Source organism: Arachis duranensis, chromosome 8 (assembly GCF_000817695.3).
Source record: "Arachis duranensis cultivar V14167 chromosome 8, aradu.V14167.gnm2.J7QH, whole genome shotgun sequence".
In the NCBI taxonomy this organism is placed as follows: domain Eukaryota; kingdom Viridiplantae; phylum Streptophyta; class Magnoliopsida; order Fabales; family Fabaceae; genus Arachis; species Arachis duranensis.
In genome coordinates this window covers 42,047,351-42,074,814 of record NC_029779.3, presented here as the reverse complement: position 1 = coordinate 42,074,814, position 27,464 = coordinate 42,047,351, and the positions used below count along the sequence as shown (strand labels likewise).

The following is a 27,464-nucleotide window of genomic DNA, read 5'->3' as shown; positions in this document are numbered from 1 at the left end:
ATATCTAAATTAAAATGATAAGATAATATACAAAAATTATTTAAGTTGGTGTCTATTTTAGTAATTTTTTTTATCTAAAAGTGATTTTGAGTAGTATAATCCAAACAACATTTTTTTTGCTATAATTCATTTTGATGCAAAGATTGCCAAACATAACTCACTTTAACACAAACTTACTTATCATCATAATCAAGTTTGCAAAATCAATTTTATTCAAATTTCCGTTTGTAAACTGTAATCCAAACACACACTTAGTCCTCCACTGTACGCTCCAAACATGGCTAGTGATGAAAGCTCTTCAATAAATTCTCATAATGGTTTTCGAGATTTATGCAATTATTTGAAATAGTTTTCGAGATTTATGCAATTATTTGAAATGGTTCTCGAAATTCAAATTTTCCTATAGTAGTTCCTCGTATAGAGCTCTGAGTACCTTAATGATTCCTGCATCATTTTCAGCACTAAGTCAGTTGTCAGACTGCTAATGTGGTCATATTTTGTCACGCTAGATAGTTCCAAAGGCTAGGTGACATGAATTCATTTCAATTTGGACCCAATTTGGTTCCTCTCCCATTTTATAACCCTATTTAACATACAAATGAACTGAAATTAGTTCAGTTTTGAATAAGCAGTAAAAACAACTCAATCACCAACAAAAACACATACAATTTATTTTTGAATCAAAATAAACCTTAATTAAATTAAGAAATAAATTGAAATTAATTAAGAAATTTTTTGGTCAATACTTATCAGCAGCATTAAGTGAACCTCAATTAATTTACAAATAAACCAAAATTAGTTTAATTTTAAACAAGTAATAAAAAAGACTCAATTATCAATAAAAACACATTAAATTCATTTTTTGATCCAAATAAATCTCTATTAAAAGGAGAAAAAGAAAAAACGCACCAACAGCAACAATAAAAGAATGATAAAAAGAAGAAGGAAAGCGAAATAGAAAAAAGAAGAACACAAAAAAAATGAATGTGAAGATGAAGAAGGAGGAAAGTAAAAAACAGGAAAAATGCAAAGGAGAAAGATCACGAAAATGAAGACAAAGAAGCGTTAATGAAACGCGCATGTGTACACACTGATATAATGAAAATAAGTTTTGTTAAACTTGAGCCTGTTTGATTGTACTAGATACAAAATTTTGGATGTGTAATTGAACTGATAACCTAATGGACTAAAAATACCGCCAGATACCAAAAAAAAAAAAAAAAGAAAACTAACTAGAAGCAAGTATTACACTTCCACGTACAAAGTACACCCAAGCAAGAACACAAGCAGCAGCAGCTCAACTAAGTGTGCTGTGTGCTTCACTCGTGCGAGGTTCGAAATGGGTTCTTCAGTTGGAGGAAGCAACAGCAACAACGCAGGCGTGGAGTGGCACGTGCGCCCTTCAAACCCTAAGAACCCCATCGTTTTTTTCGATGTCACCATCGGTAACATACCTGCTGGCAGGATCAAGATGGAGCTCTTCGCTGATATTGCCCCCAAAACCGCTGAGAATTTCAGGTTCTTTCCGCTTTTCGCTAACTTATTCATTTATTTCTTTATCTATTTATCTGCTTTTGAAATTGAAATATAGGAATAGGAGTAAGATACTTGGGAAGTTTATAATTCTGAAATATTATACTGTTGCTTTGGAGTGTAAGCTAAAAGTACTAAGGGATTCTTCAAGTTTCCTCTCAATTTTTTTTTATTTTGTTTTTTAAAAAGATTCCTTTGTATCCTTTAGTTGAGAGCAAAATGACAATAGTAATAACAGTAATGATGAGAATCAATGAGGAAGTTAATATATACTAGTTGAGTTGGTATTACCTTCTAGGAACTAGAGAATTCAGATATACAAAATAAAATAGAATTATTCATGATCATTCTTTTGAAACCGAAAAGAACTTATTAACCTATCTGAAGTTACTCTTTTCTGGCGGAAGTATTTCCTTAGTTTCTACAGTCTTGATCATTCTTTGTATGTTTAAACTTGATGCTATTGGTAAATGATTCTTGGTAGTGGATTCAGTATGTTAATTAACGTAGCTTTATGTGGTTTCAGAATATTTTCATACTATTATTTTGATTGCTACTTAAGAGCAGGAATTGGAAACCATACTCCAAAAGAGTTGGCATTGTTTTTCTTGGTTGATGTGCTATTAGTGTTTCATTTTTTCAATATTAAAACCTAATTTTATGTATTATATTTAATTAAGATACACGGATCATCCAAGACATACTTATAAAATCAATGCATGTTTGGAGTGTCCATGTTTATAATTAATTTTATTTCTCCTTCTAATTGAGGGATTTGACTTTTACTATTTTGCAGGCAGTTCTGCACTGGGGAGTACAGGTAGTGAAATGATCTTTTCCATCTGATCCATTCTCATCGACACCATTATCATTTATACTACTGAGTTGGCAATATAAGCTTCATAATTTTAATTTTGAGTTTTCAATCTGTTCTTGCCATTTTCTGCTTTCAAACTCTGTTGATAGTTATTGGTATTTTGGTGTTTAGTTAATGCATTCTATGGTATCAGCAGTTATTCTTTTGCAATTGGCACGATGATAAATTGAAGATGATGATCATTCTATGCTAGTGTTGACTCTGGGATGATAACTTGATCATTTAGACCATAAAACTTATTCGGGCTTTTGTTTCCGATATGGGATATGGTTGTCAAAATTGTGATTCTACTTGCGAAGCACAATTCTGCAAGTTTGTAAGGCTGGTTAGTGATCCTGATCACCTTGCAAAACATCTTTTTGGATGGTATCTTAGGACATATAAGCAGCTAGATAGTATGATCATACTGATCCGGTGATCCCTTGTCACTGTCTGGTCTAGGATGAGCAGCATAAAATCAGAAAATATGCAGATCCCAGCATGAAACAACTCAACCAAAAATCACTCCACTACAATCTTGTGGCTGAACTGTGTGATTTGAATATGGAATTTGAAACTAATCCATCCCATTGGTGCAACTAAAATCTGAGTTTCTTTGCCTCCTTGCAACTACAAGTGCTGCTTGCTCCATGCAATTGCATATGCTGCAAGTCGATCTCATTGCTTCTGCCAACCCCCTTTTTCTCTGATTGCTGTGTGGTAGATGCTTCAAATTGGTTAATTGCAACTGTCCCTGTTCCATCGATTCTGTGCTGCATTTGGGGGTGCAAGTGATGATGGAAAGTTATAATATCCAATAATATTTAATATCTAGAAAAAGGGAAAAGAAAATGTAGAAATCTAATACAAGACAACACTTACGTATTTTCAATTGAAAGCTTATTTAGATGCCAGTTGGGATTTTAAAGGTAGCTAGCTTATATGTTGTTTGTATGAGTTTTCTTTTCCACTTTTCTTGCGCATGAGTTAATTGAGCTCTGAATTAATTACAAAGTGAAAGCTAAATTTTCAAATAGCTACTGGATCAGAATGAAATATTGTTTCGTTTTCTGTTGATGAGGTGACTAACACTTTAGTTTATTCTTTTGCCAGGAAAGCAGGACTACCTGTCGGCTACAAGGGTAGTCAATTTCATAGAGTTATTAAGGATTTTATGATTCAGGCTGGTGATTTCGTTAAGGTATCGTTGTAGCTACTGTAACTTTGACTATAATATAACTGTTTTACATCATATGCAAGAGGAGGCCCTTTTATAACCTAAATTATTAAGCTGATTACACATTTATGATTTATCTGTATGTATAACTTGGTATTATCTGAAACATACAACATGAGGAGCATCTTAGGTATATAGTCGGTGTTTCCTATCCAATATGGTTAAGAACAAAGTGCATAATATTTTCAGATAAAGAAGATATTGTGCAAAGAAGATATTCATACGAAGAGAAGATGATCAGGAAAGGGTTAGGAGGATAAGGAACCTGCTAAGGAAGTTTAAATAGAGGACAAACAAAAGAAACAAAAAGAGAGAAAAGGGGAAAGGGGGGGGTTTACCCTGGAATTCTTAAATGACAACTACTTTATATTATCATCACTTTGAAGTCTTTTTCTTTTATTATTGTAGCTTTCACTTGTCAACTCAATTTTAGTCAGGGCTAGATATAGCAGTGTTTCCTTTGTTCCTTCAATTTATCTCCAAAGACATATTAACTTAGTAGTGTGAATGTGACATCAGCTGGGTTTAGGACATGGTACTTCCATTTAACCTTTTAGAAAATTCTCCCTCAACACTTGGCTTTTGAAAGAGCCTTTCCCCCTTTCTTCTACATCATGTGGTATGCTGGTCCAATCAAGGTTCGGTTTGTCAACTGTACGTCCTCACCTTTTGTTTTTGGGCTAGATTTAGATGTATGAATCCTATACTGAATTATTGATTTGGATAGCATTCTCATTGAAACCATGTTTTTCCCTCTTAACATCCTGGTTTTTAGAAGTGGTTTTTCCTTTATATCCCCTGTTTTTATTTTTATATTATAATTTATGCTACTTGGTTTTTTTGTAACCTGATTGGAACTGGAGTACCTAATTGGAATCCTATCAAAATAGTGGAAACTAAAACAGATTAAAGAAAGAAAGAATTGGAAAAAGGACAGACAAAGTAGTCCCCTCGTCAGCATGCTCTCCAACCTATCCCAGATGTACTCAATTCTTACATCACTTCTCCAATCTCCAATTATAGGCTTTATCTCATTTTCTATTACAGATTTGCACTCTTTCTCTCTCCACTTTTGCTGCCATAAAATTTTCTCCTTTATCTCGTGTTCAAATGTCCTGCCTATGTTCTTAGGTCAATTAAAGTGCATCCCATTCCCATCCTTCCTCCTCCTTTACCCTTGGGCTAAGGTTGTTTCATATTCCATTTCTCGTCGTTGAAACCATTTTACATGTCATTTGTGGTTAGGGAATTCGATGTCAAACATTATGTGGTCATTATGTATTTATCTTTCATAAATGAAGAAGCATTATTAAATACAAAGGAAACAATATTAAGTAGATGTGGAGGATAAGACATTCTCAATACGAATAGTAATATACAAACAAACGAAAGGGAGAAACTCTATAATCTCCATGCATATCAAAGATAGATCCCGCTAAACAGGTTATGCACCTTGCAACAGGTAGATAGATAAAAGATGCGTGATCCAATCAAGTGGTCATATTAATTAATTCTATTAATTAGTTTATCTTCATTGTAGGCTATTTGTACAGCTTTTTTATTTTCTTTTTTTTGTCAGTGAATGACACAATCTATCTTCTTAGTGCAGCATTTTTATTCTAAATTATTATATTTGCACTAACTTTTTGTGCTATCATTATAATATCACAAATAATGAGATGCATGAGTTCAAATTCAATTTCATACGTATAGTAACCTGCATTCGATTTGTCTTCAGAGGATTTGGTTATACTGCTGTACAAATGTTACAAATCTAGAACTCTATCATGTTGTAATGTGAATTGACTAGTATAATATTCCTTGGCAGGGTGATGGCAGTGGATGTGTCTCTATCTATGGACACAAGTTTGATGATGAAAATTTTATTGCCAAACATACTGGCCCTGGTCTTCTTTCAATGGTATGTTATTATTGCTTCATCTTGCATTAATTTTGGGTTATTTGAAAACAGGGTGACTATTGATGGTATTTTGTGTCTAAACCATGCTGCAAAGGGTACAATTATATCAGTACAATATTACAGTTATAAATGTGATAGTATCATTGTAATCAATTTTTGTAATAACTCTTTAATTGTAGCAATAATTGACTGTATGCATATATGAAAATGACATATCTACAAGATATTGATGTTTGGAACTCATTGCAAATTTTAAGTTTTAGTAAGCTTATTATTATTATTATTATTATTTTGTACATCTACACCTCTATACCTATATATAAGGAGGATTGAGTGACTTTGTGTATCTCACATTGTTTTTGTAAAATAATTATTGTGAAGGCTTGAACTTGGTATTTTTAGGTTATGCTTCATATGCACTCTTTAACCACCGAGTTAGTTATATTGCTTTTTCTGTTTATTGTGTGTGTGTGTGTGTATATATATATATATATATGTTTTTTTTTTCACTTTCTTAATTTAATAAATTGTACTAATATCTAAAAATATAAAAAAGTTGGCCGACATACGCTAATCAAAATTAATGGAATCATGGAAATTCTAAAATTAAATAACTTATTTGATTTTCAACATTCTAATCAGTAACTATATTCACAAATCAAGGCAATCCCTTTTTTCCCAAGTGCTTTGAAGTTTTTGTTATGTTCTATTACTAAAACTGATAATTGATTCAATTTGATTGTGTTAATGATGCTTTTACTGATTCCCATGTCAAATGCTAAGTCTGGTTACTCTTAATCTGCAGGCAAACAGTGGAGCTAACACCAATGGTTGTCAGGTAAAATTTCATTGGTCACTACACTACCTTTCTCTTCCCATTTCTCGGTGACATGAAATTGGTGAAGCTCTATTTCTACTGATAAATTGTCTTTTTTTTTTTGGCCACAGTTCTTCATAACTTGTTCAAAATGTGACTGGCTTGACAACAAGCATGTGGTTTTTGGGGTATGCTTCAATTTCTTTGGTTTCCTATCTTTATTTTCCTTCAAACCGCTCATATGGAGTTTGGTGTGGTTAGAAGAATGTTTTACATTCTTGGGAATTTTAAGCTTAAATCCTTACATCGGAATGATTTTACAATGTTAAGGAATTTGAAAACTTTTCACTAACCCCATGCCTCCTTAAGATCTGTTATTATTGACCTTTTCCTCAAGCCTTGAGAGTTCTTGCAAAGCATGAGAAAATCTTGGCTAACTGAGTAACTGGTACTCTTATAAGGTTTATTCATTGTAACCAAAAGAAAACAACAACGCACTATTTATTTTCCTTAAACCCTTAACTTGGACTCTAATTGATATCTATTGCTCAAATAATAATATAAGTTCCCATATTGTTCATCATAGATCATGCTCTAATGAAGCTCATTTATTATAAAAAATTTCCAAATGATTTTATCAATTTTGTTGACTAAGGTTAGGCCGTTAGGTATTTTGGCGTTGATGCTGAACAAATCAAAGCCACCTAAATTTAAGCTTAGGCATATGAACAACTTACTTTTACTGTTTGTTAATAATACAGATACTGAAAATAAACACAATATCTTATCCTTTATCCCTGTTTATTGTTATTTCGCAAAGATTATGCACTACTGCGGTCGAGAGAACTGGCTTTGTTGTGCCCTTTTCCTTGACACTCCATCCTCACTGCTCATTTATTGTGCTTGCCTCTTCAAATATTTCATTTCATATGCATCCTTGAATAGGTTGCATTGTTTGAATTATTTTGCCAAACCTATCCAATTTTGGTCATTTTCCTGTCTTCCTTTCATGCAGAGAGTGCTTGGAGATGGTCTTTTGGTTGTCCGGAAGATCGAGAATGTCGCAACTGGACCCAATAACCGGCCGAAATTAGCTTGTGTCATTGCTGAATGTGGTGAAATGTAAATTTCATGCAAATTCTCTTTTTGACTCAGAACAGAACAAGTAACTTCTCTAACAAACGATGGTGCTGCTTTGGTTGAATCCTCTGTAGCCACTATCAATCACTATACAGAATGAGGACTTGTATGCAAACTATCTTTGTGAACATTGAAACTAAATATTATTGTAATATCGGAAAATTTATCGCTGGATTGTTGAATGATGCAACTGGGTAGTTTTCGTCGGTTGCTAAATGGAGATACCAATCAAACCATTCTTAGTCATCTCATTGAAACACTTTTTTTGAGCCATATCTACTTGTCTAATAGCATATCATATGATAGTTAAAGTTTCACATTAGTTTTTCGAACTGATCAGCTGATGGAGAAATTAAATTGATCGATAATTTAAAATTGTGGGATTAACTTGATCAATTTAATTTTAAACCTTAAGGACTAATTGATTATTGCATGAAAAGTCAGAAATGTCAATACATGAAGTTAATTTAAAAATTTAAAAATAGAGAGTAAATTGTTACTCTTTTAAGTCTTTTATAAAAGAAACCTTTACGTTTTGACAAAACATTATCAAAAAGAAAAATTTAATTTTCTAATAGTTAAATGATCCATTTTTATTTTCATAAACAGCAAATAATTTATATATTTGATCTAATTTAATGTGGTAATATTTGAATAATTATTTAAAAAATATAAATTGAGACAAAATTTGGTCTTTAAACCGCTTTCTTGATTTTTTGCCCATTCGTAAAATCATGGAATTTTAAGGATGGAAGATCTAAATTTTTGAAACAGGTTCACCGTTCACCAATAAGTATATCTCTATAATATATTTTGTTGGAGATAATTTTTCAGATACCAAAATTCATCTTCTTCTCAAATTTATTTTATTAAATATTAGTTTCTTTATTAACACCAAAATGGTCATCTGCTCAAGAATGAAAACAAACGTTTGTAAATGAAAAATTAATTAAAAAAAAGGGTAAAAGTAAAAGAAAAACAGTTAAAATTCACGAAGCGTTGATACTTGAGAGTCCTCGAACTCCAGGGCAGATAGTCGTAGGCTCATAATCATAGGATTACTTTCTATTTATTTTTCATCGCCACATTCCAGAGTTGTGAATTCAGAAGAAAACAGAAAGAACGTAGGTAGTGAGTGAGCAAGTGAAAGATGTCGAACGCACTTAAGAGCGTGAAAGTGGCTCCCAACTCTGCGACTCTGGAGGAGGCCAGACACCGCGTCTTCGATTTCTTCAAGACCGCCTGCCGATCCCTCCCCACTGTCATGCAAATCTACAATCTTGATGACGTCACTTCCATCTCCGAGCTTCGCTCCACCGTCGCTTCCGAGATCCGCAAGAACTCCCACGTCACCAATCCCAAGGTCCCATTTCCCCCCTTTTTCTCTTGTTATTTTAAATTATTCAATTGAAATTCTCTGGAGCTGTTTATTCATTGGTGAAATTTGCCAAAATTTTGTTATTTTTAGATTTTAGTGAAATTCACATTTTTCTTTTTAATTTTCGGGTTGTTATTCGTGCTCGACTGCTCGCTATTTGAACACCTTAACGAATATAGATTTAATTTTATTTGTCTGATGTTGCTAATCTGTTCCATGCTCCGCACCATTCTCTTTGTAATAGTGAAGTTCTGGAAATTTTTGGAGAGAGGTTTTATCTGTGTCCCAAGATTCATTGTTTGGGCATTGGACCTGAACTTTATCTTTTGCTAAAGGCAATTTGTATGTATACGTAGAAGATATGGTGAGTCCTGACACTTGTATAGTGCTGGTTATTAGCTTTCATATGATCATTCTTAGGAATTTAGAATGGCTGTGAGATAGGATTGGAAATTTAGTGCCATATGCAGAATTGTTTGTTTAAATCGTAAGGATGAAACCGATAACCGAGTTTTCTCCCATGTTACCAGATTAAGTGACATCATTGAACTCTGTTTAAAACCAAATTTTCAATTAATCTAGCTATAGAGAAATATATTGTGACCGCTACATGCATTTCCGCATTTCTGGAAAAATAATTTTCTATTCTTTTCATATAGGATAACTAGTTAGAACTTGACTGATCTGCCTGAGTTTGATAATCAATGAACATCGGGTGAGAACCAAACTGTCACATTGCACAGGAAAATGTTGGAATTTAGACTACTTCTATGTTCCCTTGAGTTTTGAGTAGTTATGAGATTTTATGACTGACATGCCCTAAAATATGAACATGGCAATTGTTGATTAATAGCCTCTAGTTTCCGCACAAGTTTTCTTTCATTTAGGCTTAAATCCATCACCAAATTTGGGAGTTGACACTAGTTTCAACATGTTTTTGTGAAAACAAGATGGATAATTCATTTGATAATTTCAAATTAGATTTGGAGCCAACTTGTTTGATATATCTTTCAACTTTGAAGAGCTATTATGAAAGAAAAAGATTCTGTGGACGAGTTTGAATGATATATTTTGCTAGATATTCTTAGCTTACCTATACAAGAAAGCTATGTATGTTAATGTAGCACGTTGAAGTTATACCCGATCTTCTGGAAGTTTAAACCTGCTCAATAAATATTCTCTTTTAGATTTGTTGTTTCTCTAGTTGTTGAATTTGTTTTGTGAAAGTGAGTGGTTCTAAGATTATTTTCAGACACAATATCAGTGGGTATTTAGGTTTCTAGCTTTTTCTTAGTGGCAATAAATCATGTTTCTTAAATACTGGCATATTGCTTGATTGAACACATTGAAATGCAAATCATATCTGATTGGTAGTTAAGCTTAGTGAAATTCCCTTTCTAATAATGTCCGAATTCCAGTTTTCCAACTCATCAATATGGTGGTTTTCCTAGGCTGAGTTTAGGTGGTAATTTTCCAAGTATATTATAATTTGCATTAAATTTGGTTGGGTAAATTACACTCAACTCCCTTAAAGTTTAGTGTAATTACATTAGAGACCCTTCATTTAAAAACGAAACATTATGGTCTTTGAGTTTTTAGCACTGCACCAAGTCACCAACCATCGTTGCTGTTAATGTGATGTAAAGCAGGCCCGACAGAAAATAAAGTAAAGTAATAAACCTTGTCCTAGTCATATGATAAATAACGGAACTTATGAAATTTTTGGTGTTATTTAATGTGCACTGAAATGGATACTTTTAAATATTAAGTTATAAAACAACACTTAATTATCCTAACATATATTTCCAATGTTTGGTTGTGCCATCAAAGCATCAAACCACCACCACCACTGCCACCTGCCAAATCATCACTTAAAATTCTGTGCTCCCAGCTAGTAGTTGTACTGATCTACAGATTACAACCACTACCGATTCATAACTGAAGTTTGTTGGAGTCCTACATCACCCTGGAATAAGGTCTGGATAGAAGTATAAGAACTTGGGTCCTTTATCTCACGAGTTAGCTTTTGGAGTTGACTTTGACCTACTCAATTCTAATATGATATTAAAGCCAATGGTTGCTAATAGACCACTTGCAATTGTCCAATCCTACAAACTTCATGTTTCAGATGTCTAATATTGCAAACTTCATACTCCATATATCTCGTCTTGGGCATGACGGGTGTGGGTTAAAGCCTTATATTGCCTTGAAATAATGCCTAGGTAGTTTTTATAAGAAATTGAACATCTCTCATCTCATAAGCTAGCTTTTGAGGTTGAGTTAGATCATCTAAATTCTTTTAAAATTAAACACCCTAATCTCACCACTTACACCATGGCCACTTCCATGAATTGTCATGGTTTCCATTTTCTAGATGGAATAGATTGAGACATTAATTTTTTTACACTTACTATCAGCAAACGATGGCTTTCTTTTCCCATTAACAAGGTAGATGGAACAAGAAACAACTGCCAAAACACACCAGACAATAGATTCAAGTTCGGTTTTCCAGCGAACATAAGTGCAACTAGGAAGAAAATTTACAAGAAAAGGTCAATCATCAACATGAGATTATAACAACTTAAAAACTTGGCAAGTTAAAATAGCATTCCAGGAAGATCAACTCCCTTTTCACTTCATAGTTGGGAGTATACACAGAATAATGTTGTGAGTCAAAAGACAGTTTAGGTTTGAGACCTGTATACTGTTGCCCTTGCCAACCGTGGCGCACCATCATTTCATTGCTGGTTGCAATTGAACCCACCTTGTCTGGGTCTCTGCAGCTGCCCTTATGCTGCCCCTAATCCACCATTTTCTCTCCAAGTGAACCATTACATGTTTTCACCATCTTGTGTCTTGTGGAGCAGGTGAGGATGATGTTCAAGGCTTAGCAACCAACCAAGGTGGATTTCCCTTGGATATAGTCCTTTTGTTGTTAGCCAGAGTTTCAAACTAAACAGTATTGAAAAGAATCCGTGGAGAGGGAGGCACAGATGGCATTGTTGGTGGGCTTTAGGAAAAAGATGTAAGAAACAAGGTGAAGGGTTGTCGTGTGTAATTACGCTAAACTGTTGGTGAGTGTAATTTACACGAACACAAGTTTACTGTGGCCGAAGTGAAGATGTTTAGATGGATGGGTGATCATACGAAAATAAACAAAACAAGGATTAAGGAATGAGAACATACAATGGTGGAGTATCGTGTTTAAGTGGTTTGGACATGTAGAGAGAAGACATCTTGTGGGGAAGGTAGATCAGATGGAAGATATACTAGTGGTTAGGATAAAGAAAGAAGACTTTGAATGAGGTGGCCAAGAGACTTGTAAGCATGCATGGTCTTATTGCAGAGATGGTACATGATAGGGGATACTGGTGTTGTTTGATCCATATAGCCAATGCCCCCTAGTAGGATGAAGCTTCCATGTCATTGTCATAAATCCTACAAGGTTGGACCACTTCGATCTGAAGTAACTTTCAAACTCCCAAGTTTGGGGTGTGTCGTACTCGTAAATGTATCCACGTGATGGCAGAAAGATACGAGAGTATGTATAGGCTTTTGAGATCTAGTTACATTAACAAAAAATGACTTCCATTGGCCATTGCCTTTGAAATCTCCTCACATTGCATTATGAATCTTGTCCTTGCATAGGCATCAAAGCTTATAATTCTTCAGAACATGGAATGATATTTAATTATTTATCAATTTATCAACTATAAAAGAAAATGTGTCAATTTATGCTTCAGTCAAAGAATCTTATCTGTGAGAAAAGATTGTACTGTTATCGCTAATATCTTGTGGACATTCAGGTGATTGATATGCTGCTGTTCAAGGCGTTCGAAGAGCTGAAGAATGTTGTCGATCATGCAAAGCAGAGGCATCACATCATTGGTCAGTATGTTGTTGGTAAGGAAGGGCTTGTGCACGATAAGGCCACGAAAGACCAGGGCATCTCACCTTTCCTAAAGAATTTCTACAACAGCAACTACTCTTGAATTTTGGTCATGAGTTGTTCTGTGTTTTCCCAAACTCAAATAAAGAATTGTCTGACTGTTTTATATCAACACTCGATAAAAACTGTTTTTGGATCAAACCACTGTACTAGTTATTCCTTGGTTAATTTGAGGAAGTAATGTTTTGCTGATTGATGTGCACCATTGCATATTGCCGAAAGTATTGTCATTTATTACAATTTAGCATTATCACGGTAAAAATTCTTCCGAGTGAGTCTATTAGCAAAGTATTTTAGAGAAAGCATAATGTATGCCAATGCCATGGTGTTAGGTTCTTACAATTTGTAGTTAATTATTTGGAATACATTCTTGGAATTACATTTCCTTGATTGCTATTGAGATCTGCATTTTCTAGTAATTTCATTGGGTGGCAGCACTGAAGCAGCAGGCCCTTGGTAAACATGGAATCTGCAATTACATTATATATATTGGCCCAATTAACAGTAAGAAACATGATTCATGGTTGGTGAGTTTCCATTGTTGGCTGGATAAGATTAAATGACTTAACTTAATTGGTGTTTTTCACTTTCTTTGTTACTTTAGGTGCACACTATAGTATAGATTAAGTTTGTGTAGATTTTACAGATTTTTTTAGTTAAGGCGTCTGGGACTTTCAGGTGGTATTTGCTGTGAAGCAGGACATGACAGGCGACCAGGCTTTATCTTGTTAATGATCTGTAATTAATGGGCTAAGAATTTTACTGTTTCCACAAGTGTACACAGTAATTAATTATAGGCTTAGACGCAGCCGTAGCCTCTGTTTGGTTAATGTCTAGTATGAGAAATAGACAGAGAGACATATATGACCAATCTGACGAGGGACAATAATGTTCACGAGGTTTTGACAAACCCTTAACAAAATGACTTAGATTAATGGAAAAAATGTATTAGATTGTATGAGGTTGCCTTGTTGAGAATAAATTTTAACCCACTTGGGACTTTCAATGGCATCAATTTCTTCAATCTTTTAGGTGATATGCGCTGCATAATCTCACCCGATTAGCCACAATTTAATATGCGATGCCTAAGAGGTATAATTACATCCATCAAGCTTGTTAGTGGTAAAAGGTATACTAACATAACTATTGAAAGTAGGGTTTTAGTCTTTGCAAATACCAATAGTAGCACCAGTCATGGAGATAGAAAAATAGAAGAGCCACAATAGGAAGAGATCAGAAACAATAGGCTACAGATATTGGGTAAGAACAAAATCACAAAATGCAAAATGGCCAAATAAGCAAAATATGGCCACTACCAGTGAAAGGAACACAGCAAACAAAACGGCGCGATGGGCACATCGTCATGTGTTGATGAAAGTGATGGGGGTGATTTAACGACAGAGAAATGACAGTGTTGAGTGTTCTTTAAGTCTTGAACAATGTGAATCCAATAGACCAATAGTGTGATCTGCAAGCGAATTGGAAGACAGTAGACAACGACAGCGGGACCAGAACAACATGAATGGCAACTGTACAAGTATTTATGGGCTGCAAAAGTGATACTGATAACACAATAGAGGACATTTCATCTGCTGAGAGGGGACACAATTTTTGAGGAAACAAGAAAACAAAATTCTTTGGAGGACTGAGGATTCTGTTGTTCGAAGTGAGTTTTTCTCCTTGAAGATCTAAATATCATGTTGAATTAGACGAGTAACTCGTGTTTATTTATCACGGGTTATTTTTATAAAGCAATGAAGCAAACCACTAAATTCCACCTAACAACCTAACCAATATACTATCACACCTAACTCAACAAAAGAATAAACTCTTTCTATGAGCCACAAAGTTTTATAAATTCAGATCCATGTGAAAAGTGAAAACTATGCCATTTAAATGTATCATCTTGTACAACTATCTGTTAAAATTAAAATAAAAGTCTTCAACAACAATTACAATGTACAATATTAGTAATTAATAAAATACACACTTCCTGTGACCCACCTCGGTTTCTAGACTGACTCTGAAGCAATAGTATAAGCGATAAGAAAGGCTTGTAATACAACAGAAGAAAACTTGTAAGAACCTAGATGGCCAAGCAATAGCAGGTGAAGGATCCAGGAAAACTAATTTGACAGACTATTTACCACGCCCCTTAATCTCTTGGGCGGGCCAGCCAGAGTGAACTAAGGGCACGCAGCCGGGAAAAGTAGTCATGTATTGCAAGAAGTGCACGAGCTGATTGGCGAGTTGTTAGAATACGGTGCATTTGTTGTAGAGTTTGCTGGCGCAGATTGTCAGCCTTAAACCACCACAGAAATGTAGCCAATAGTAAGATAGTTTAACAGAAGATATATTAACATGACTGGTATTAAGATAACATGATATGAAATCCAGTTTACGAGAACACTTTCATGGTTCTTTTTTCTAGGGGTGAGGGGTAATACATGGAATCTAAATGAGTGAAGCAAGGTATGCAAATGATTTTTTGCAACAATGCTATGAAGCTAAAAAGACATCAATATATCTCAAACCAACACAGAGATTTGAATTCCAATGTAAATGAATCTCTACAGTTCTGTTAATTCACTATCTTATCATCCTCCACCTAAAAAGCATTCATGGGAGGGAAGCATTTCCATATGATTTTGGGCAAGATAGTCATCAATTATAAATAATACTGGAAACAGTTGGAGTAGAAGTGATTCCTCAATTATTCAGCAAGATGTTTATAGGTTTATTTACATAAAAGGGTGGGGAAATTTACCTGTCGAATAAACCCCTCAAGTGTCCCTAGCTTACCCATGGCCATTGCCATTTGACCCATGTAATTTGCCACATTCCCTGAGGAACCAGATGAATTTTGTGATCCGGTGGACAATGTCTCAGCAAGGGATTGTTGCAATGCTTCCATGCCTTGAGATAATGCATCTTCTGCTTGCTGAGAGGACTCCTGCAAGTTTGTAATACCCAATAGCTGCTGCTCTGTGAGAGGTTCCAATTGACTTACCAGGAGCTGCAACCAAATTCATGGCACTTGTCAAGGGTAAGAAAATGGAAACAAAAGTTAAGTTGTCACATTTACGAGAGATATGTATATAGTTCAAGACAAACACATAAATTATATGGTGTAAACGTAGAATGAAGCATCTCTGATTATAGGGATACTAAGGTTTGACCTCTGCAACACAATAATTTAGAGCGTCAGGACAACTTAGAGATGATGTGAGTATATTCTCTACAATGTTTATAGAAATATTTTCCAATTAAGAGAGTAAGGGTTCAATTGATTTTGACCCACTAGAGTAGTAACAGCGCTTATTACTTTTACTGTGCTCCATCTAAGTGTGTATCACAAAAAGATGAGCCATAGAATGTGATTTCCACTGCTATGGCCTATAGGAAATCGGACAGATTTCCTTTTTCTTTGTACAGTAGTATCCATAAATCGTACCATTCGATTTAAATTGTTTAACTTTTTTTAGAAAAATCACACAACACCGTCCGATTTGCGTTTTTTGAAATTTAAAAAAAAAATCCATTAAAATCGGACCCTCCGATTTTTGTTTTCAAAAAATAAAAAATTTAAATTGTAGCTATATCTGAAAAATCAAGCAAGATGAGTGTCATCAAAAAGCAATATAAAAATGTTCAAATTGTAGCTATATCTGAAAAACAATCATGTTGAGGAACAGGCGAGCAGCAGAAAAAGATTATCATAGAATTGGTTATAAACTTGAGAAAATTGGGTAAAAGGTAGAAAATTGGTTACAAAAGATTATTGTTCATTTCTTGTCAGTAATCACCAAATACTGAGTAACTGTAGGAGCGGTGTTAACTAGTGACACGCTAGCTTTCATATTATAGTCACAATAGTTAATCTGTATGTCTTCACTTGGTTTTCAAATCTAGTATCTTATCTTCTTCTATTTGCCCCAATTCAGTTCCTTATACTTCAAATCCTTTTCAATTTGATCCCTTACCTTTTATTTTTGTCAATTTGGTCGGTTATGTTTTAAACCAATTTTAATTTAGTTACACCATTGAATAACTGACAAAAAATGCGTAAGTGGCACATATGTAGATCAGAAGACACCATCTTTTGTCGGTTATTTAATAGCATAACTAAATTGGAAATAATTTGAAACATAAAGACAAAAATTGACAACTGCCATAGATAAATGACGACATTGAAAAAATATCAAACATAAATGAGATCAAACAAATCAAGTAAATAAGGAAAAACAAAACCAAAAAAGAGTTGTATCCAGCCCATATTATAATTAAGCCAAATTATTCCATAGTTGAAAGATGAATGATGTACAGGAAAATGATTTCCAAGTGTGTCTCAGTTTGAAAACGCATGGGTGGTAAATTATGCTGAACAAAACTGAATTTAGTTTTAATTAATTGAACCACATTTATGCTGTCAAGTGCCAACAACATAACTGCTCAGGTGCATCCTTTATATTTTTCTTTAAACCATAAATGTCAAAAGAAAAGGGTAAACATAAGATCACCTTGAGGAGTTCAGATGACCGAAAACCACCAAGCCACAAAAAGCACCTCTCAGCAGGTGTTTTCCACATCCCAGACAGTAAGTGGAAAACATCAGCCTTAGCTGCAACGCCTTTCAGCCTAAAAATTTCATCATAATGTGCCATTACACCATCAACAATCATTCGAAGTTCAGTATCGCCTGCATGTGAATTTACAGCTGCTCTAAGCTCATTAATTTGTCGATTCTGCTCTTCCAGCCACCTAGCATATTCAGCATCGAACTGCATTGCTCCTGTAAAGAAAATTGAACAATGATTATGGATAACCTGTTGTAACACTGGAGGAATTAAATGTCCACTGAAATAATTTAATACAGTTGACAAAATAAGAAAAATTACACAACTATTACAATAAGAAGCCTTGTCCCACCAGGTGGAGTTGGCCACATTCATCAAACATTACAGCATTGTTGTCAAACTCGCAAGTTAACTCGTAAACTCGTACAGGTAGTGGAATCGAGTTAACTCAGACACAAACTCGTTTTTGGGTAGACTCGGCTAGACTCACATACACTTGGGCAAACTCGCGAGTTTGAGCTTGAGCTAGCGAGTTTGATTTGGGTGCCCGTTTTGGCCCAAATAAAAGAAAAAACCCTAATTGGCTCGTCACTCACTCCTTTCCCTCGCCAGTCTCGGCCCGTTCTCTCACTCTCTCTCTCTCTCTCTCACATTGTTGTGACTTGTGACCTCGTCCGTCTGCCGTCCGCCATTCGCTGTCGATATCTTGCGCTTCCAAACTGCCACACATCGCTCTCAACTCTTCGCTGAATCTGCTCTGCTTCTCCTTACTCTCGCTCTCTGTTCTGTTCGGGTTCTCTTCAAGTGGAGCATCTGTCGTCCGCCGTGCTGTCGTCGTTCATCCCGTTGCCACCGTTCGTCGTGTCCTTTGCCTCCACCGCGCCGCCATCGTTCGTTTGCGCACAGATGCCGCCTTTCTCTCTGCACAACTGCGCCTAGTTTCTCTGCTCCTTTTAGGTATGTTTCAAAAAAGAAAAATCATAATTTCATAGTAAAAACTACCATTTTTTACTTGTTCTGTCTTCTGTGATAGTTGTTACTTGTTACTAAATGTCTGAATTTTGCGACAGTTGTTAATTCATTGTTAATTCATGGTTAAACTTAATTCTGCGATAGACTGAGTTGTTCTGTGATAGTTGTTACTGCATTTTTTATTTGTTAGTTGTTACAGAATGTCTGAATTCTGAATTTGTGACCATTGTTAATTCATTTTTAGGGACAAAATGTCTAAAAATGTTGGTTTAGGGGTGAGGGAGGTGAGTGTGAGTTCATTGGGGATCCAACTCAAAATTTAATTGAAGAAGAACAGGAACATGTGAATGATAATGATCCTGTTGGATACGTCGAACCTGAACCTGAAAGAAATGATGTTTCTAATGAAGATGGTGAAGATGATGATGATGATGTTGATGCCATGGAAGATGAAGATATTGGAGGATTTCAGTTTAAGATTTAGTTTATTAGAACATTTAATTGTTGCTTTTTTTTTTTGCGGTTGTGTTATATGAAGCTTTCCTTGTGTATGTTTTATGTTGAACTAGATGCATTATCATGAAAGATTTGAATGTATGTTCTAAACTACTTGTTGTAATTGTTGTCCTGATGTACTATTTTAATTTATTATGTATTTTGAGGTTAAAATTGTTAAGTTTGAATGCCTATATTTGAGTAAGTATATATATATGATATTTTTTTTAAAAAAAAATCCATAACAGGTAAACTCGTACAAGTCTACGAGTCGAGTCTAGGTCAGCTCCACGAGTTTGCTTAGACTCGCGAGTTTGACAACCTTGGATTACAGTATACAACTACTATCATAGTCCATGTCTGTAGCAACCCTTTAAAGTTAAAAAAATCTTTTCTTAATGGTTTCAGCTCTAGGTGTTTTTTTCTTTATCTCTCTTATTGGGCTGCTCCACATATCATTTACACTCTTTACCAGGGGTTTTTATCTGCCTTTGCCTATGGAAACCAGACAACCTAAGGTAAAACTATACTAATTTTTCCAAAATAAATGGTTCTTCAATTTTCTCTCTCATGCAATCATTCCTAATCTTATTTGTCTAGTGTGTCCACTTATTCAGTACAATATCTTTATGTCCACAAGAATGAGCTTATTTTCTTAGTGGGCTTGTCACGGCCTCACATTCTATTCCATACAATATCATAAATATAAATATTATAGATGTAAAATATGGTTTTTGCTTGAGTGGTACTTTTATATTTCAAATAATACCCAAAGCATTTGTCATTTCAGGACTATGATATAAAGTACTTCCATATCCAAACTTTCAGAATGAGTATATTTTAAAAACAAGATACCATTGCCACTCATTGAATGCGCTTGATCACCCGAGCTTGATATGAAGATTCCCTACAGGAAGAAGCAGAGATTGAGCTTTAGAATTGAAGATGACCGCAAGGAAATGTAACAGCAAAACCAAAGACAGAGAGTAGACAGTTAAGGCAATCAAATTGCAAGCGTTAACTGAATTTCACCTGCTGCCTAGCTCGCTGAAGCTCTTGCTCTAGCTGGGTCAGCTTCAAACGACTACTTTCCAGCTGTTGCACATAGGCCTATGTATAAAAGCATCAAGTGCACTAAGAATATGAGCTTACAGCATCATGCCATGCATTAATATGACCAAGAGGTAAATATTAACATATTTATCATTTATTACAACTATCATTAGAAAAGGCCATGTTGAAATATTACAAGGGAATAATTGGATTCCATTGCATAGCAATTATCTATGATTGAAAAAACAAACGTAATAGTTCTCTAGCAGTACACACTAGAAATAACTCGCCAGTTTCCTGTCCTTTTAAAATGAAACACAGGATAAGGATTTTCTCCCCAAAAGATTATCTGCAGGCCAATTTAACATGAAGGAGAATTATAGATTAGCTTTCCAAAGAAAAGGTCACTGTTTCTTTGTCAAGTCGTTTCTCTCGATATATTTGCTAACATCTCATCCTCTTTCGGTGATCACAAGCTCCATCCACACCTGCATCTTCAATTTTGAAATGTTTCCATATTCCAGTTTCTTGACAGTCTTGTTTATCTCAAATTAATGCAGTTAGTATCAATGGTTGTTTAACTTCTAGTTGCATGTTTGGGTTTGGGTGGTTCCTTCCACTCTGAATGCTCTAAGGTCCCCTTTGAGTGAAAGGAATGTTGATTTTTTTTTTTTTTTTGGTTTACTTATTTATTTTGGATTTTGGCTTTTATTTCATTGCTTTTGCTTTTGGATCACGTATGGATTACATGATTCCAACCTTAATGTATGGGAGATTTTCTTTAATGTTTGCAGTCTCCTGGTAGTTGTTTGTTGATTCCAGTATTATTTAGCATTTATATTCATCCAAACTGCTCCGGTCACTATCTGAATCTGATTTTGTTTTCAGTTGTCCCAGTGTAACTCTGGTTTGTGCCAGGCCATGGTGGGTTTCCAAGCATCCCACTGTAGCTGAGTTTGTTCTCAACAGTAACAGGCCCAATTTGTTTTCACCAGTCCCAGGCACATAAGTGTTTCATCAAGTTCAACTTATATTTTCTTATTACCAAGAAAGATTTACATGCAACTGCCTAAGCTTTGAAAGTTTCCAATTAAGGGGGAAAATCAGAATATATGAGAACATGCATATTATATACTAGATTATCATAGAGCATCTCAGATCATATCTTATAGTGCTAAAAAAATACGTTGGAATGTTGGATAGTCTCCTATGGTTGGTTCCTATATTTTCTCATATTATTTGTTCCTCCATTGAATGATGATTATAATACTATTATCATAATTTATAGGGATTGGTGTTTGACTTTGGTATCAAATCATAACATATCACACCAATATAATGTGCTATATTTGTAGTCCTTACTCTTTATTTTCCTTTTCATATCAAAATCCTATAATATGAAGTTATAAACAGTCATAGTAAAGGCAGCCTTGCTGCAACTTTGAGCATTTTCATGTTCCTTCTTGTATCTAGAACTGTCTTATTCTATTTTTCAATACAAAAACGTTATATATAACCACATAGATGACAATATATGACATACATTATTAACTAGAACATCTCCATATATCAATATTATGAAGCCACACAAGAAATGCACACTTTTAAGAATAGTATTCACAAAAATAAATAAGTAAATATGATTCATACTTTTTTTCTCAGCCGGCTTTTTCTGGCAGCCTCACGATTTTGAGCAAGCCTGCGAAGACTCTGCAGTAATACATTTATGAAAAAAGAAAATGCCATGAAACAATTGCCCTTTAGAATTAGAATATTTGAAATTATTGAAACAATAAATTTTTAAAAGTATGTTCAACCTTCTGATCGGTTTTATCCTTTGATCTGTCACTTGAGTCAGAAGCCACAGGAACAAGGGCACCTCTATCAGACTGCAAATATACCATGTATCAAAATATTAGATTGGTTAAGGCTACTAATCGTATTTTATGAGCCTGCCTAGAAAAGCTTATTCCCATGCATTGTGTTTAGATACTATTTTTATTTTCAATCATATAATCTGATAGAGTGATAATCATATCCCAGTACTCACTTCCCAATGCAGAACTGGAACTTGTCATGTCATGAATGGAATGATAAGGGAAACAATAGCAAGAATGGTAAAGAAAGATCACCCGCTGATTTTTGTCATCAGTGTCAACATCTGTAGAGATATCAGTCCTAGGACTGGCGTCAGCCATAGCTGGCTCTTATTGATTATCTGTATTACCAACTAATATAGTAACAGGACTTGATGATTGAACCTTCTTTAGTTGTAACCTATTTGGCTCTGGTTGGTTTGTCAATAGGCCTTTTATCAGGAGAAGTTGACAGCTATATTAAACAGCCAGAAAAATATAAGTTAATAACAAGAAATTAGCCTTATTAATCAAAGCTGGAAGTTCAGAAAAAACAGAATAAAAGGGCTATAAAAAGCTCACCTTATCCAAATTATCAATGTGAACAGAACCAGGAGAAATTGTTTGATTACTTACTTTAACTGAAATAAAAGCTGAATCTGAATTATATATCAGCAGAAAAACCACAAGAGAAGGACAGGTCAGAAAAGTTTATACTTGTTAACAATAATTTAGAAATAAGTTAATCAGATTTAGATTTTGTAACTCAAACATAGATATATCTAACTGATTTGGATATCCATGTGCATTGTGTATTGTGTATTGTGTCTCTGTCAGTGCAAATATTCCCTTTACTTAATAGCAAAATACTAGTTAGTATTGAACTGACATACTGCAAAAACAGCAGCTATTGCATAAACTAGTGCCCCAACGAATGAGGCTGCTAACATGACCTGTAGGTCACAGGACAGCTGCGTGGTTATCAAGCTCTCGAGTTAACTATGAAGTTTCTACGAGTTGGGATTTCCAAGGAAAGGGGAAGGAAAAGTTTGCATCCTTCCCCTCTCTTTCCTTCCAAAACCCCAAATTACAAACAAACCTAAAGAATTAAGAAGTTTAGGTCCCAATTGAGTTTACTCTTTTAAACCAAACCCTGGAGCTGAAGTTGAGCTTTACAATTTAAAATCTTAAATTGACCTAGAATGCTTCACAAGCCTAAACTCTCGAGTTCGATTACGAAAGCAGCTATTGCATAGTTTCAGAAATTTAACTAGGTTGAATAAAAATGGTATATATGAAGCATGGGTACAAAGCCAAGTGAACCAGCAGAACCAACACAAACCTTTCTCTTCACCGTTCTTCTCCAACTGCTCGCCACCGGCAACGACGACAATGACAACTGCAACAACGACGGCGGCAACCCACCAACAGAACTTGAAGCAGATCGCAGTTTATGTTCATGATGAAGGAAAAATTCACGGCTTTTTACGCCCTGTCGATGTTGCCGTCTCCGATCGCCGGAGTTTTCATGGCTCCTCCGCTCACGGTTGCTTTTTGTTAGGTATCTTCCTCGCTGTTTTCTCAAATCTCACTGTGTTTAGGGGAAATGAATCTGGCACTACAACTCGGTGATACAGTCAAAATAGTCAAACAGATGAAAACCTTGAGCTTCTGTATTGACTTGGGAAAGGAAAGGAAAGGAGAGGAAAAGAAACACTGTTTTCCCACCTTTTTTTATATATTTTTATTCTCTGTGTTCTGTTTTATGGCTTTTTGGTCAACACTTACAAATTACAATGCCCTAACTACTTGGATCTCACGCCTTTCTTTAGTAGCTAAATTTCGTCTATTAGGCCGTCTTTGTTTACAGGAACAGAGAAGGAAATAAGATATTGAAAATAAAATATTAATATTTTTATATTTTATTTATAATAAAATAAAATAAAATAAATTATAAAAATTTAATTTAATATTTTTTTAAAAAATTTAAAAAAAAATATAATAATAAAAAATATAATTATAAAAAATTAACAGATAAAATATTTAAATAAAATAAAATCAATTTTATATACGTTGGTAGTAATCGAATGACATTGAATCGATTTACTAGAATTTCACGTAAATCGAAGTGAGCTGATTCGATTTATGCATGCATGTTGTGAACTCTAGTAAATTGAATGAGTATAATTCGATTATCCATGATTTCTGGTAGCTAGTTATTCGAATCAGTGTGCTTCGAATTAGGCAGGTTCGTTGTGCATAGTAAATCGAAACAGTCCAATTCGATTTACTATGTATTGAGCTATATGTATAAATCGAATTCCCCAAATTCGAGTTAGTGTGAAAGCAACGTCTATAAATATGATCTGAATGTGAATTTCTTATGATAGTGAAACACAATGACTACTGAGGATAGTTTTTTAGTATTGCTGCATTATAGAGAGTCGATTAAGAAGAAAACGTGTTCTCGAATTAAGTTTACTGATAAGGATCCCTTAGTGTTTTTTCGAAACCTTCAACGAGCTTCACTAAGTTCCTGAATTCTATAATCTAAAAACTAGGGTTGCAAGGCATGAAACGGGTTGAGAAGTTATTCTATAGAATTCCGATTTCAATCTTGCGAGATGATGTGAGATACGATTCGTTCGTCATAGGAAGTGACGAAAATTTGCAAGTACTATTCCATTGTTGCCGGCAATTTTCCAAGGTCAGGACCCATGAGTTGTTGGCCAAGCTTGTAGATGTGATCTCCAGCTCAGGAGGTTCGAACTAGAATCCCCAACCTCCAGCAACGGCAGCCTGTTCTAGTTCAAGGCCTGTTGGTGCCTTTTCATCTGTATTTGTGATTGCACCTGAGGCAATGTTGGTTGCCTCCCTGTCCTTCGCAGCTGATTTAAACCGCAGTTGTGACGAAGAAATAGGTGATACTACGATTGCCGGATTTACTAATATGGCACTGGTTTCATTACAGAGTGGAGCACCGGATGGTGTGGACGACGTACTGCGGGATGATGATGTGGAGTCCCAAGACAATTTGTTGATGATAGTGGTGATGACATAGCAGGGAGTAATCCAGCTGGGGGTGGTGGAGCGTCTAGTTCAAGTACTCAGCAGTATCCCCTGCACTTTTCAACTTTGAACTTGGATGCCATGAGACAGCAGGGGGTACCTAACGTACCTGTTAGATTTGGGGTCAGAGATACACAAGATACTAGAGGATTAGCAAAGTTTCAAGTTTGGTCAGCATTTTCAGGATAAAGAAGAGGTCGTGTTAAGCGTGAAGACCTATAGCATCCGAAGTGAGGTTCAGTACAAAGTGGTGGAGTCCGATTCTCGCAAGTACTATGGGAAGTGTAAGGAATTTGGCAACGGGTGCACATGGTTGATTCGGATCAGTCTTTGCCAATGCAGAGGTATTTGGGAGGTAAAACGGTACAATGGACCTCATACTTGTCTGGCCACATCGATATCGAGTAATCACATGAATCTTGATTATCATGTGATCTGGACATTCATACTGCCTATGATTAGAGCTGATGCTGCCGTGTGTATCAAGGTACTGCTGAATGCGACAGAGGCATATTTTGGTTTTAGACCAACTTACAAGAGGGTTTGGTTGAGCAGAAGGTCATAGCACAGATTTATGGAGATTGAAATGAGTCATACAATGAGGCCGTGATGGATATTAGGTGTGCATACGACAATGCCGGGTAGTGGGACGGGCTTGGGTTTGGAACAACATCAAATCGAATGACATGACTCGCCCTGTCAGTCCAATGGAAGTGCCAAAACTGCAAGGTGTGTGGGAACCACCGATCACCACATCTGCCATCCTTCGCCGTCAAGAAATCAATATCGAGTGCGGCTCGTGGTCAAGGCTGTACTCCACCAAATTGTGGTAGAATCCGATCTACCTGATGCCACTTTATGACAGCAAAATAGATCAATGCTGTCACAAACCTCCACAACGCTGTATGCCGAGGCTCCAATATCTCTGGATGCACCATCTGAACTACATCATGAGAGCTATACGACATCCAAGTGAACTGTGAATAAAAACAGTTATGAAACGTCATCATTAAATGTACAGGTTGCCAAGCTAACATCAATATTAACTATTTTGATTTACAAAATACTCATATTCGCAGCATGTAAGAGATCTCCTGAGCCTCCAGTGTGCAACTCGAGGTCCATTCTCACTTGCGGTTGGGATGTAACCTGACCACCTACACCCAAAACACACGTTATCACTAAATGAAAATAACACAAAAAAATTGTGACAAACATAGCATATAAATATCACACTACCTCGAAGCCAAAGACCAACCAAAGGCGCCATATCCATCGGGCCTTAAACCAGGGAATCACCAGAAGATCCATGGCTGAAGCAGCTGCAATGGACCGGCTAACTTTACAACGTTCCTATTCACCACACGGCATAGGCACCAGTATAACCATGAGAGAGCAGCTAATCCCCAAATGTACCCACCCATGTCCTCAAGTTTGGCTACATATGGTAGCTACCGAATGTGAAGGCAAGTACCGAACTTGTCGCCGAATAGCTGAGTCCCCAAAAGCATCATGGTATACGCCCGAGCATACCTCTTAACAGTGGCATCGTTGACACCATGAGGAAGTTTACCGGATGTCTCCTGCATCCAACTGCATTTCACTGTGAACTTGTCGATGCAGTTCGCAAGAGGCAAAACACCCTACAACTCCTCGAACCGCATCCAAGCTGGGTGACCACCTTTGATGTATCGCTCAAAATCCATCAGGCATCCACTTACATAATTTCCATCAATCGGCAGCCCTAATTGGTACGCCATGTCCTGCAGTGTAATCGTGCACTTCCCGAACGGCATATGAAACGTGTGCATCTCTGGACGCCATCGCTCCATGAATGCACTCACTAATGACTCATCCGACCTAAACCAAGTCTCGTTCAGCCTCACGAGATGGTATAAACCGGTCATATGTAAGTACGGAACGATCCTCTCGTCCAAGCGCATACCCTGATACCATCTCATGCTCGTGATACATCGGTAAGGCTGTATAAACAAGATAACAAATTGTCTCTTAGGATCACATCAAAATAGATTTCTATAACAATATCAACTAATCTATCTGTTAATCTAAAGAATACCATAAAAGCAACCAAATAATCTTACAGGTTCAAACACAAAACAAAATTATATATTCATCAAACTATGACTAATAAAATAAGTTTAATATTAATACAAAAGTTGATTTAATGTACAGGATCGCACAATCTTGGATCACTAACAAGTTCATCGCTGGCAACCTTGACATCACATGAATTCTAAGTAAAACAGCATGTCACTACCCATACTTTCTTTAAAAAACAACCCAAATCACAACATAGACTCTAATCACTACTCTTACTCTAACTAAGTTTTACTACCCATTATCTTCACTACTCATACTCTTCTAGTTATTTGAAATCACTATCCAAATTAGAAATTGCCCCGTCAAACCTCTAGAAACTAATAAGTCACTACTCTAACCATTCTATCTAGTTTAAAAATTGTAAATTATGACTAACGTTAAAAGAGACAAAAAAATAAGTAAAACATTTGATCGTATTTTCGAAGAAAAAAATGTATGCATTAACCTCTTCATTGATGATACCAGTAATATGGGAAACTTTGTCCAAGCG

General features: G+C 35.5%; 3 protein-coding genes across 5 annotated transcripts; 2 read left to right on the top strand and 1 right to left on the bottom strand.

Annotated features, from left to right (window-relative positions):
- Nucleotides 1–1,178: 1,178 nt before the first annotated feature.
- Nucleotides 1,179–7,763, top strand: LOC107462905 (peptidyl-prolyl cis-trans isomerase CYP22). The gene is made up of 7 exons (XM_016081578.2): nt 1,179–1,518; nt 2,330–2,353; nt 3,503–3,590; nt 5,455–5,547; nt 6,353–6,385; nt 6,496–6,552; nt 7,380–7,763. Exons 1-7 carry the CDS (start codon nt 1,340–1,342, stop codon nt 7,488–7,490), a joined length of 585 nt encoding a protein of 194 aa, XP_015937064.1. The 5' UTR covers nt 1,179–1,339; the 3' UTR covers nt 7,491–7,763.
- A 761-nt stretch (nt 7,764–8,524) lies between these two features.
- LOC107462939 (NADH dehydrogenase [ubiquinone] 1 alpha subcomplex subunit 6) lies at nt 8,525–13,027 on the top strand. Its single transcript, XM_016081628.3, has 2 exons — nt 8,525–8,867; nt 12,689–13,027. Exons 1-2 carry the CDS (start codon nt 8,655–8,657, stop codon nt 12,872–12,874), a joined length of 399 nt encoding a protein of 132 aa, XP_015937114.1. The 5' UTR covers nt 8,525–8,654; the 3' UTR covers nt 12,875–13,027.
- A 1,672-nt stretch (nt 13,028–14,699) lies between these two features.
- Nucleotides 14,700–23,575, bottom strand: LOC107462933 (transcription factor TGA2.2). Of its 3 annotated transcripts, none has more exons than XM_016081619.3 (10): nt 23,127–23,575; nt 22,367–22,443; nt 22,061–22,259; nt 21,746–21,817; nt 21,579–21,638; nt 19,908–19,985; nt 19,731–19,782; nt 17,352–17,623; nt 15,599–15,847; nt 14,700–15,133 (listed from the first exon to the last, which is right to left on the bottom strand). In XM_016081619.3, exons 3-10 carry the CDS (start codon nt 22,124–22,126, stop codon nt 14,987–14,989), a joined length of 996 nt encoding a protein of 331 aa, XP_015937105.1. In that variant the 5' UTR covers nt 22,127–22,259; nt 22,367–22,443; nt 23,127–23,575; the 3' UTR covers nt 14,700–14,986. The 3 variants fall into 3 exon arrangements, with proteins under 3 accessions (XP_015937105.1, XP_020985304.1, XP_015937106.1); XM_021129645.2 differs by having other exon boundaries at nt 22,367–22,437; XM_016081620.3 differs by having other exon boundaries at nt 22,367–22,425.
- Between the last annotated feature and the right edge of the window lie 3,889 nt (nt 23,576–27,464).

Excerpts from the sequence above, each read along its gene's own strand:
- LOC107462905 (XM_016081578.2), top strand. The coding sequence starts at position 1,340 with ATGGGTTCTTCAGTTGGAGGAAGCAACAGCAACAACGCAGGCGTGGAG. Across the intron at positions 3,591-5,454 it reads AGGCTGGTGATTTCGTTAAG|GGTGATGGCAGTGGATGTGT; the intron begins GTATCGTTGTAG and ends ATTCCTTGGCAG. Across the intron at positions 6,553-7,379 it reads ACAAGCATGTGGTTTTTGGG|AGAGTGCTTGGAGATGGTCT; the intron begins GTATGCTTCAAT and ends CCTTTCATGCAG.
- LOC107462939 (XM_016081628.3), top strand. The coding sequence starts at position 8,655 with ATGTCGAACGCACTTAAGAGCGTGAAAGTGGCTCCCAACTCTGCGACT. Across the intron at positions 8,868-12,688 it reads CCCACGTCACCAATCCCAAG|GTGATTGATATGCTGCTGTT; the intron begins GTCCCATTTCCC and ends GTGGACATTCAG.
- LOC107462933 (XM_016081619.3), bottom strand. The coding sequence starts at position 22,126 with ATGGCTGACGCCAGTCCTAGGACTGATATCTCTACAGATGTTGACACT. Across the intron at positions 15,848-17,351 it reads GGTCATCTGAACTCCTCAAG|CTCCTGGTAAGTCAATTGGA; the intron begins GTGATCTTATGT and ends ATTTGGTTGCAG. Across the intron at positions 15,134-15,598 it reads TTGAGGGGTTTATTCGACAG|GCTGACAATCTGCGCCAGCA; the intron begins GTAAATTTCCCC and ends TGGTGGTTTAAG.